This window comes from Oncorhynchus clarkii, chromosome 19 (assembly GCF_045791955.1).
Source record: "Oncorhynchus clarkii lewisi isolate Uvic-CL-2024 chromosome 19, UVic_Ocla_1.0, whole genome shotgun sequence".
Classification (NCBI taxonomy): Eukaryota; Metazoa; Chordata; class Actinopteri; order Salmoniformes; family Salmonidae; genus Oncorhynchus; species Oncorhynchus clarkii.
The window spans coordinates 52,065,724-52,078,128 of record NC_092165.1 but is presented as its reverse complement, the minus strand read 5'-3'; the positions used below and the strand labels follow the sequence as shown (position 1 = coordinate 52,078,128).

At 43.5% G+C, this 12,405-nt stretch overlaps 1 protein-coding gene across 8 annotated transcripts in view; it reads right to left on the bottom strand.

Annotated features, from left to right (window-relative positions):
• The window catches only part of LOC139375367 (kinase D-interacting substrate of 220 kDa B-like), a 95,424-nt gene that overhangs the window by 52,194 nt on the left and 30,825 nt on the right, over positions 1-12,405 (bottom strand). For all 8 annotated transcript variants that reach the window (XM_071117080.1, XM_071117081.1, XM_071117082.1 and 5 more), the window contains exons 15-22: positions 11,634-11,799; positions 11,328-11,479; positions 10,080-10,180; positions 9,703-9,888; positions 9,335-9,475; positions 4,763-5,003; positions 4,314-4,402; positions 1,695-1,839 (exon numbers count right to left, since the gene is read on the bottom strand). In XM_071117080.1, coding sequence (XP_070973181.1) covers positions 1,695-1,839; positions 4,314-4,402; positions 4,763-5,003; positions 9,335-9,475; positions 9,703-9,888; positions 10,080-10,180; positions 11,328-11,479; positions 11,634-11,799 — 1,221 coding nt within the window. The remainder of the gene's footprint in view (positions 1-1,694; positions 1,840-4,313; positions 4,403-4,762; positions 5,004-9,334; positions 9,476-9,702; positions 9,889-10,079; positions 10,181-11,327; positions 11,480-11,633; positions 11,800-12,405) is intronic.

The window sequence follows — 12,405 nt, the reverse complement described above, 5'->3', positions numbered from 1 at the left end:
GTTCCTGCCCTGCTGTAACACACCCAATTCTACTAATCAGTGGCTCATCAGGACTAACTTGATTAGCTGAAGACATTGTGTTAGAGCAGGGCTAGAACAAAATCATCCACACCAAGAAGGTTGGCCTCCCCTAAGCGACTAATAACGCTTTCTTTCCGATTTGATCCTGCTGTACATACCTACACGTACGCTACGGTCACAAGACGCAGGCCTCCTAATCCTAGAATTTCTAAGCAAACAGCTGGAGGCAGGGCTTTCTCCTATAGAGCTCCATTTTTATGGAATGGTCTGCCTACCCATGTGAGAGAAACAGACTCGGTCTCAACCTTTAAGTCTTTACTGAAGACTCATCTCTTCAGTGGGTCATATGATTGAGTGTAGTCTGGCCCAGGAGTGTGAAGGTGAACGGAAAGGCTCTGGAGCAACAAACCTTGCTGTCTCTGCCTGGCCGGTTCCCCTCTCTCCACTGGGATTCTCTGCCTCTAACCCTATTACAGGGGCTGAGTTACTGGCTTACTGGTGCTCTTCCATGCCGTCCCTAGGAGGGGTGCGTCACTTGAGTGGGTTGAGTCACTGACGTGATCTTCCTGTCTGGGTTGGCGCCCTGGGTTGTGCCGTGGCGGAGATCTATGTGGGCTATACTCGGCCTCGTCTCAGGATGGTAAGTTGGTGGTTGAAGATATCCCTCTAGTGGTGTGGGGGCTGTGCTTTGGCAATGTGGGTGGGGTTATATCCTTCCTGTTTGGCCCTGTCCGGGGGGTATCATCGGATGGGGCCACAGTGTCTCCTGACCCCTCCTGTCTCAGCCTCCAGTATTCATGCTGCAGTAGTTTATGTGTTGGGAGGCTAAGGTCAGTTTGTTATATCTGAAGTACTTATCTTGTCTTATCCTGTGTCCTGTGTGAATTTAAGTATGCTCTCTCTAATTCTCTCTTTCTTTCTCTCTCTCGGAGGACCTGAGCCCTAGGACCATGCCCCAGGACTACCTGGCATGATGACTCCTTGCTGTCCCCAGTCCACCTGGCCGTGCTGCTGCTCCAGTTTCAACTGTTCTGCCTGCGGCTATGGAACCCTGACCTGTTCACCGGACGTGCTACCTGTCCCAGACCTGCTGTTTTCAACTCTATGGAGACAGCAGGAGTGGTAGAGATACTCTTAATGATCTGCTATGAAAAGCCAACTGACATTTACTCCTGAGGTGCTGACTTGCTGCACCCTCGACAACTACTGTGATTATTATTATTTGACCATGCTGGTCATCTATGAACACTTGAACATCTTGGCCATGTTCTGTTATAATCTCCACCCGGCACAGCCAGAAGAGGACTGGCCACCCCTCATAGCCTGGTTCCTCTCTAGGTTTCTACTTAGGTTTTGGCCTTTCTAGGGAGTTTTTTCTAGCCATTGTGCTTCTATACCTGCATTGCTTGCTGTTTGGGGTTTTAGGCTGGGTTTCTGTACAGCACTTTGAGATATCAACTGATGTAAGAAGGGCTATATAAATACATTTGATTTGATAAGTGCCATGGTGGTAGGACACCCCTCTGCCCTTGGGTAATATAAAGGTCATAGGTCATCTAATAGGAGATGTGTTACCTGTATGGCTCAGTTGGTAGAGCATGGAGCTTGCATTGCCAGGATTGTGGGTTTGATTCCCGAGGCCACCCATATGTCGGCTAAATGGCATATATTACCTGTGACAGAGACGATGTTGAGCAGCCTCCTCATGGTCTGGGGGCTGATGTCACTGAACCAGTCCTCAGTGACCAGCAGCTTGGTCAGGTCAAAGGACATCTGTCTGGTGACGGTCCTCTGAATCTGCCTCCTGCGATATGTGTCCTACACACAGAGGAGACCTCAAATTAGCCTAAAGACAATCTTTAAACTATTTGTAAATGCCCTTGGTCTTTCCACAATCTGTAGTTTTTATATAATTAAGAGTTGACCTTGTCCGACCTGTCCTATGCTCAACTTTTTAAGTGACCCTGTGACCGAGTGGGTGACCATCTCATGATGGCATCATCTCCCTGTGCAGTGTACCATGTGACCATGTGTGTGACCTCTAGTCTAATTCTCCTTCCCACACTCTCTCCATCCTTCCTTATTTCACCACTCCACCCATCCCTCACCCACCAACACACAAGGGCATCTGTTCCTGAGCCCAATCAACTGGGAATGTCCCTTGTCAGACACAGAAATGCACTGTGTGCTACTGACATAGATCCATCAGATAGGAGAGGAGATGACTGTTTTTCTCATCTTGTCCACAGTAAGACAGTAACTTTCAATACACAGTTTGACAAACGTGTATTTGGATCCCCACTAGCTGTTATAATAGCAACAGCTGCACTTCTTGGGGTCCACTGTAACGTATACGCAGGGAGTCAGGAAGCAGGTGTAGAAGGTGAGTTTAATCATAAGACACATGAAGATAATAGAAACGGGAGCAGCGTACTGAACGTAAACAGAACCAATACTGCCTGAAGACTGATGTTACTGAGGGCTAAAGAAATGGAGAGTAATCAGGGTGATGATGAAGTCCAGGAGTGCATAACGATGGTTGCTAGGACCGGTGGTTAGTAGACCAGAGCAGTAGGAGGCGTGACATCCACACAGTGTTGTGCATAAGATTCATTAAACTATGAGGCTACATATCACCTCTTATCTGGATTTTCTCTAAGTTCAAAACGTGTGGAATGCTGTCTCTGCAGGACAACAATAGGTACTGATTGCTGAACAGTACAGCAGTGGCAACAAGAGGAGAAAGCTCCTCTGGTCACAAGCCTTCAGAACATCACCATCACTAAGCTGACTTTGACCTCACCGGTAGAGAGAGATAGTGTATGGCCAGTAATGAGTCAGTATTGGATCAGTAAGGAGGAGAGAGACTAGCTCTCCGTTGAGTTTAACTTAGATGTTTTGGACATGCTCAAAAATGGAAAATGATTGGTGAAAATTAATAGCATTATAGCTTTATTGTTAGTTTTTTTTCTGAATAACCAGACTATCAGGAGCAATTGTTGAATTTTGATCATGAAAAGCCACTGTGATAGTTGGAATCTTTCCTCCAAAAAAAGCAAGCTAACCCTGTTCACATCAGGCTAACCCTGTTCACATCAGGCTAACCCTGTTCACATCAGGCTAACCCTGTTCACATCAGGCTAACCCTGTTCACATCAGGCTAACCCTGTTCACATCAGGCTAACCCTGTTCACATCAGGCTAACCCTGTTCACATCAGGCTAACTTTGTTCACATCAGGCCAGAGCCGAGCCCCCATCTTGTTTACAAGCCTGAGCTGGCCTCGCCTGCCTCCCATGACATCTTGTAAAGATAGACTCGACTAAAGATCCACAACTCCGCAATTAAGCAGCTGAGAGACAGAAAGCTTTTGTTCTCCCTCCATCCTCCTTCCTTCAATCCTTTTTATCTCCTCTTGTAAAGAGAGCCCCTCACTGCTTCCTGGCAACCAACGAGAGGGCCAACAAAAAGAAGCGTGCGCCGAAATAAAAAAAGGACCCAATAAAATAACAAGAAAAGAAGAACAAAAAAAGAAAATAAACCAGGCGCCCAAACAAACAAACAAACTGGGAAGGAGGCAGAGCCACTTAGCCTCCCACCGGCAGCCGGGACACACTGCTGCTCCTCCCTGCCATTAGGTAGTGTGGAGTCACAGCAGGAAGGATAAACAGACATTGCATCAGAGGCTCCTCCACGACGGAGACACAGACACTGGCTTGTTTGCTCCCAACCTCCTCCATCCCTCTTTGCTATGTTCCCCACAAGACTGGAGGAAGCTAGCTAGGCCCCGGGGCCTGTGGGTTTTGGTGCATCATCTCACCCTTTCTATGTTAGTCTTCTCCATCTGTGTCTATCAGGTATTTCACTGAGCTTTCATTGCCAGGACAGACGACCAATCTGCTCATGCTCCTTGTTGAATCACTTGTCTTTGTGCCAGAACTCTGCAGGTAGAGACCTCTGCAGGTAGAGACCTCTGCAGGTAGAGACCCCTGCAGGTAGAGACCTCTAGAGCACCTCTGCAGGTAGAGACCCCTGCAGGTAGAGACCTCTAGAGCACCTCTGCAGGTAGAGACCTCTAGAGCACCTCTGCAGGTAGAGACCTCTAGAGCACCTCTGCAGGTAGAGACCTCTGCAGGTAGAGACCTCTGCAGGTAGAGACCCCTGCAGGTAGAGACCTCTAGAGCACCTCTGCAGGTAGAGACCTCTGCAGGACCTGTGCAGGTAGAGCCTGGTCCAGCCTGGGCATGAATAGCGAGGTAAGGGAGAGTGTGGTGGATGGCTGGAAGAGCTTACTCTGCGGTTGAGGGCCGTCTTGCTGCCAAACTTGGCCTGATCCACCAGACTGTTCGAGGATAGCTTCCTGTCCATCTCCTCATGCCATCCTGTGAAGAGAGAAGTGGAAAAGGAGAGAAAGAGGAGTTGAAAGAGAGAAAGAGAATTAGGACAATCAAGGATGTCTCATCACAACACCTGATATAAAGAATCAACCTATTCAGTGAACACATTATATGATTCCTATGTCCTACTGAATCATAGCAAGATAGAATGTTAGAGCCGTAACCCCATGAAACCCATAGTGATTGTGTGTGTGTGTGTGTGTGTGTGTGTGTATTAAAATGTGCACCCCTTTGGGTCCCCAGGACCAGGAAACACTGACCTGTGGGTGTATGCATACAGGCTTTTGTGTGTTTGTGTGTGTGTGTGCATTCCTGCAGGCCTGCCTATGCATATGTCTTGCATACCCTCAGGGTTGACCAGGTCTCCATTGGGAGTGGGGGCTGCCATGCACAGCTTCCTGGTGGTGCTAAGACTTCGGCTGTTGAGAAAGACAGGCAGGTGGACGATGTTCCTCATGTAGTCGTGGCCGTTGATGTTGGAGTCCCTGAGCACGCTGTTCAGGTTCTGGTTGATGGCCTTGATGATGATGTGGGGGTCACTGGCAAAAATAGAGATGAAGGGGCCTTTGGAGAACAGCACCCTCACCTGGTGGAGGGAGGGAATAGCAAGAGGATTTATGGCCAGGACCCATATCCACAAAGCCTCTCAGAGTAAGAGTGCTCAACTAGGATCAGGTCCTCATCTGACCACATAATCTTATTCATTACAATCTAAAAAGTTCAACTGATCCTGGGTGCATTCACTACAGTGCTCTTCTGTGGTGTTTGGAATGATAAAAGCCTGAAATCCATTGAGCATGAACCTTGTGTGTCAGGTTTGTAGTGTTCGTACACACGACTGGTGAAAACTACTCGACTTCAACTTCTTAATATCTGTCAACTGCGGCCATCATTTGTAGTTTCTTGTTAGTTTGTGGGCTTCTGTTGATCACATTTCTGTTAATCACATTTTGTTTCTTAAGGAGCATGCAACAACAATTCCACTGGGGGACTCCCTACTACTAGTCTCTCTAAATGAATGTGGTGAGACCTGATGGAAGACAGACAGTACACACACAGCGGGACTTTCCAAGCTGATGATGAGAGACGTCGTCCAGGTGTCACAGGATCCTGATCACCCTGACCCTCGGGGTGTGTGTGTGTGTATGAGCGCAGCCAAACAACTATCTGATTATACTGAGTTTGTCCCTGTAATTCATTTATAGCTGATCATCACTCGTTCTGTACCTCTTCCAACCTCTCCTATTCATATCCATGTACTCATTATATGAATATAGCGCTGTTATATCATAAATCTATCTGCATTAAATGGAAAAATATTTAGTTCACCGAAAAATTATATTTGCTAATATTCACATATAAATGAGAAACAGAAAAGATGAGAATTGTGCCACAAATGGGGCTTTTGAGTTAGCTGGGAAGGAGGCACTGGTTCGTTCGAACAGAAGATTTCATTAGCGCACAGGAGGCTGTCAAACTACTAGGGGATTACTTGTCCCCAAATAATAACATTTAGCCGGAGGAAATTCTATTACTCCAGCTGGGAAGAGGAATTTGATCTAAGTGGAGCCTTTAAAGGGGCAGAGCGATAAAGGGGATGGCTACTGTATATGTGCTTCGTGTCCATAGTCAATACTATTTGTACTTTGTGAAAGATGCTTTGAAAGGTAAATCGTGGTAATATATTATTTTACGACACTATAGGAACTTTTCTGCATGTGTTTGACTTTGGTGCCAATGACTAATTACCAATGAGTCATGGTAATGACTTAACCCTGGGTGGGTATGGGTAATAAATTAACCCTGGGTGGTTACGGGTAATGACTTAAAGGTACTACGCACAGGATATTTTTTTGAATTTTTGCATTGTAATTTCATATATCTGTAGTAATAGTGGAATGGTAGTGTTTCACATTATTACTTTCCTGCCAGTGTTGTGATTGGCTGTGATATTCACCTATTGATTTCTCCTGCCGGAGCTGCATCTGCTGTTAAAATGGGAAAGTTGTTCTGACTTTGTGGCTGTGTTATCTAGTGGAAATTGCTCTGTCATTTCCTAGTTGCAAAAATTACACACTGTTTGCTCAATTTCAGTTTATGTGAGAAAACAAGCACTGACTAGTGTAGGGAATTGTTGTACCATCTAAATTGCTGTTAAATATCTTTTCAACAACAGCAAATATCGTTTTTACAACTGTTTGAAGCTGGTGGACCAACACTGAAAGTAAACAGCTCAAGCTTGAGTCTCCACCATTTTACCGGGAAATGGGATGTGGGGGAGAGGGGCGATTTGTTTTAAATGCAGCCTAGTGCTAGGTGAATTGCAAGATATTTCACAGCGATTTAGATGGTACAATGATTCCCTACATTATTCATTGCTTGTTTTCTCACACAAATCTAAATTGAACGAACAGTGTAGGAAATGACATAGAAATTTCCACTAGATAACACAAACACAGCCAAAACATATTTTCCATTTTGACAGCAGATGCCACTCTGGTGGGAGAAATCAATAGGTGAAAATTGTAGTCAATCACAACACTGGCAACTAAATAGTACCCTGAAACACTACCATTCCACTGCAGATTTATTATAGACATATTCTGAAATTACAATGCAAAAATGTAATAAAAAAATCCTATGTGTTGCACCTTTAACCCTGGGTGGTTATGGGTAATGTCTAAACCCTGTGTGGTTATGGGTAATGTCTAAACCATGTGTGTTTTGTAATGAAGCCATTGTTACAAACAGACACACACAGCACAGGCACACACATTTACATGTTGACCACTACATCCACGAGCATTGCAAATAAATGTAGACATACATGTTATTCAGCCATTGCCCCCACACTGCTCACGAGCGTCTGCGTGGCCAGGCGCTAAAATAGAACTTGCTTCTATTTGTGACGCTCAACGCGCTGCAAGTCTGGCCTCTCCCATCTCCTCATTGGTGTTTAGGAGCATATTACCCATGTGAAAGATGAACTGAGATCCACACTCCAGTGCAGTTGGTTGTAGTAATGCACCTTAAAGTTGATTGTAGTAATGCACCTTAACGTTGGTTGTAGTAATGCACCTTAAAGTTGATTGTAGTAATGCACCTTAAAGTTGGTTGTAGTAATGCACCTTAAAGTTGGTTGTAGTAATGCATCTTAAAGTTGGTTGTAGTAATGAACCTTAAAGTTGGTTGTAGTAATGCACCTTAAAGTTGGTTGTAGTAATGCATCTTAAAGTTGGTTGTAGTAATGCATCTTAAAGTTGGTTGTAGTAATGCACCTTAAAGTTGGTTGTAGTAATGCATCTTAAAGTTGGTTGTAGTAATGCACCTTAAAGTTGGTTGTAGTAATGAACCTTAAAGTTGGTTGTAGTAATGCACCTTAAAGTTGGTTGTAGTAATGCATCTTAAAGTTGGTTGTAGTAATGCACCTTAAAGTTGGTTGTAGTAATGAACCTTAAAGTTGGTTGTAGTAATGCACCTTAAAGTTGGTTGTAGTAATGCACCTTAAAGTTGGTTGTAGTAATGAACCTTAAAGTTGGTTGTAGTAATGCATCTTAAAGTTGGTTGTAGTAATGCATCTTAAAGTTGGTTGTAGTAATGCACCTTAACGTTGGTTGTAGTAATGAACCTTAAAGTTGGTTGTAGTAATGCACCTTAACGTTGGTTGTAGTAATGCACCTTAAAGTTGATTGTAGTAATGCACCTTAAAGTTGGTTGTAGTAATGAACCTTAAAGTTGGTTGTAGTAATGCACCTTAAAGTTGGTTGTAGTAATGCACCTTAAAGTTGGTTGTAGTAATGCACCTTAAAGTTGGTTGTAGTAATGCACCTTAAAGTTGGTTGTAGTAATGCACCTTAAAGTTGGTTGTAGTAATGCATCTTAAAGTTGGTTGTAGTAATGCACCTTAAAGTTGGTTGTAGTAATGCACCTTAAAGTTGGTTGTAGTAATGCACCTTAAAGTTGGTTGTAGTAATGCACCTTAAAGTTGGTTGTAGTAATGCACCTTAAAGTTGGTTGTAGTAATGCACCTTAAAGTTGGTTGTAGTAATGCATCTTAAAGTTGGTTGTAGTAATGAACCTTAAAGTTGGTTGTAGTAATGCATCTTAAAGTTGGTTGTAGTAATGAACCTTAAAGTTGGTTGTAGTAATGCACCTTAAAGTTGGTGGTAGTAATGCACCTTAAAGTTGGTTGTAGTAATGCATCTTAAAGTTGGTTGTAGTAATGAACCTTAAAGTTGGTTGTAGTAATGCATCTTAAAGTTGGTTGTAGTAATGAACCTTAAAGTTGGTTGTAGTAATGAACCTTAAAGTTGGTTGTAGTAATGCACCTTAAATTTGGTTGTAGTAATGCATCTTAAAGTTGGTTGTAGTAATGAACCTTAAAGTTGGTTGTAGTAATGCATCTTAAAGTTGGTTGTAGTAATGCACCTTAAAGTTGGTTGTAGTAATGCACCTTAAAGTTTGTTGTAGTAATGCATCTTAAAGTTGGTTGTAGTAATGCATCTTAAAGTTGGTTGTAGTAATGCACCTTAAAGTTTGTTGCCAACCGCCATATAAAGTCCAAAGAAGAAAAAGAAGCCTGAAGGAGGAGAGATGACGAGTTGGTTTACCGTTTTATCTGTGGATTAATTGGTCGGAGTAGACGACCCTGGGCATTTCAGGTAAAATAACAACCCAATGATTACATCCCAGGACAAATTACCTAGCAACAGCAAGCTAGCTAGCTAAATTGCCATAAATGTTTCATGCATTTTGACCTGTCCCCAAATTAATATAATTTGTTCAGAGTTTGCTTTGATATTTCAACCTGATCGCGTCTGGTGTGGGTGAACAAAATCAACTTGCGCACGATGGCATACCGGACGAATGCGCACGTATATGGTTTGGTCAGCATGTTACACACACACACACACACACCGTGTCGAGCATCTGCAGCACTTTGTCCTGCTCGCAAGCGTCCAGGCCGTCGATGATGACCGTCATGCGGGTCTGGTTCTGGGTGAAACCGTCGATGGTCTTGGCCATCTTTGACATCAGCTCCACCTCCTGCTTCAACACCTGGCATGGAGAAACCAAAACACATACACACACTTCATCAAATCAGTACACACTACATATTGAATTCAATAGACATACAGACATACTACATATGATTAGTTCTAATTAACAACACAGTTAATATCATTTTTTTTAACATTGAGCTATTAAGTGTCTAAATTATCATATAACCAAACATCTGAGGAGTGAGACTGCCCCAGGATAAATAATATGACTGTTTACACTACCTTCATGAAGCCCTCGCTCTTGAGCTTGTGCATCTTGTTGGCAGCACTGTGCAGCCTCTTCCTCTGAGAGTTGAGGACGGAGTCAGCCACCTGCCACCAAGTCCTGCAGTTCAACAGGAGGGCCAGGCCCACCACGCTGGCCATGGCGATCAGCACCGCGTTCACCGTCAGGTTGTCATGCTGCACCTTCATAGCAAAATAAACAAGTTCCACTTTCAAAAAGTTGTTTTCAATTATTATGACTTTTTATGTACAGGGGAATCATACACAGACCTAAGTCACACACAGTACTGCACATATTCGACAACTAACTAACTAACTAACTAACTAACTAACTAACTAACTAACTAACTAACTGTCTGTCTGTCTGTCTGTACCTTGAAGATGGCCAGCAGCGCCATGGCTGTGATCAGGCAGCCCAGAGTCACGACAAACAGCATGAAGCTGGGCACGCAGCACGTCTTCTTCCACTTCTTACCTGGGGGGTTATGCAAGCGATAATGTATGACAGCGTGTGCATTATTAGGGCATGGACGATATCAACATCCCAATACTCATTAGTATCGTGGCAAGGAAACGAAACCCGAAGCGGATGAACTTCTTTATGAAAACAGGCCTAATGGTGGAAACAAACATCATTATGTATGTTGCCATCCAGAGTCACGTTTACATTCCAAGCTATAGCACACAATATTTTACCTACAGCAGGTTTTTAAAGGACCATAGAGTTTGGTCTGCTTCGTGTTTACATTTTGCCATGGAAAAAATATTATAATACTGGTATCGGGGCGGCAGGGTAGCCTAGTGGTTAGAGCGTTGGGCCAGTAACCGAAAGGTTGCTGGATCGAATCCCTGAACAAGGCAGTTAACCGACTTCCCTAGTTAAATAAAGGTTCAATTAAACAAAAATAAATAAAGACTCGTAACAGCCCTATGCATTAGATAGACATGAGGCCAATGACAGCCACATTAACACTGACTGTACCCTGTGCGCTACCTACATGTACAAATGACCTTTACCCTTACTTACATGTACAAATGACCTCCACTAACCTGTACCCTACCTAGTCCCTTTACACCTACCTACATGTACAAATGATCTCCACTAACCTGTACCCTACCTAGTCCCTTTACCCCTACCTACATGTACAAATGACCTCCACTAACCTGTACCCTACCTAGTCCCTTTACACCTACCTACATGTACAAATGACCTCCACTAACCTGTACCCTACCTAGTCCCTTTACACCTACCTACATGTACAAATGACCTCCACTAACCTGTACCCTACCTAGTCCCTTTACACCTACCTACATGTACAAATTACCTCCACTAACCTGTACATTGACTCAGTAAACGGTACCCCCTGTATATCGCATTGTTATAGTGTTATTTTATTTTTTTACCTCAGTTTATTTAGTAAATATTTTCTTAACTCTATTTATTGAACTGCATTGTTGGTTAAGGGCTTGTAAGTAAGCATTTCACGGTAAGGTATTTGGCGCATGTGACAAATAAAGTTTGATTTGGTTTTGATTTTACTGTACAGGAAGTAACCTGTATAAGAGACAGGTAATAAGACAAGATTCTAAAGGATATCCAAAGTGGACACATAAGGTAGTACCTTGGTTCTCCTCGTTCTTGAACACCCTGAAGAGGCGGGTGGCCATGAAGCCAAACTCCCTCTCACAGGCGTCAGACAGAGTGGCTATCATCTCTGCCATAGACGTCTCCCCTCCCACACTGGACAGACGGTTGTAGTCTGTGAACAGGAACCTGACACAAAGACACGCACAAGGTTTCTTGAAAATACTTTTTCTATTCAAGGCTGTACACATCAAGGTGTAAGTGTTTATGTGTGTGTGTGTGTGTGTGTGTGTGTGTGTGTGCATACGTGTGTTCATCTGTGTGTGTCCTGTATGTGTATTACCTGACAGGCAGGGCGCGGGTGGTCTGCTCAGGCAGCTCGGGGGGGTTGACAAACATGAGTTTAAGAAGCAGCTCCAGGTAGCCCACCTGACGGGCCAGACGGGTACTGAGGACCCACGCCCAGTTCCAGTTCTCCCCCTCACGATGACCCCCATAGTACACCAACACTGGCGAGAGAGAGAGAGAGAAGAATACATCATAATTCTGATTGACCATCAGACTTTCACCCACCTACGTTGACATCCAGCGGCAAGAACCTTAAAAATGTTGTTTTATTTAATGAAACACTGTACAGCTGCTCAAAACTAACAGACCAATGGCGCCCTCTAGTGATATAATACGTGCAACTTTCCCTAACTGCAGAACACCCAGGCCAAGGCCGAAACTTCTTATTTGACGTATTCGATTGTATAATATTCTCTTCCGCTCCATTCTATTCTACTCTATAAACATCTCTACTCTACAAAATATTATCGTCTTCTGCTCCATTCTACTCTATAAACATCTCTTCTCTACAAAATATTATCGTCTTCTGCTCCATTCTATTCTATAAACATCTCTACTCTACAAAATATTATCGTCTTCTGCTCCATTCTATTCTATAAACATCTCTACTCTACAAAATATTATCGTCTTCTGCTCCATTCTACTCTATAAACATCTCTACTCTACAAAATATTATCGTCTTCTGCTCCATTCTACTCTATAAACATCTCTTCTCTACAAAATATTATCGTCTTCTGCTCCATTCTATTCTATAAACATCTCTACTC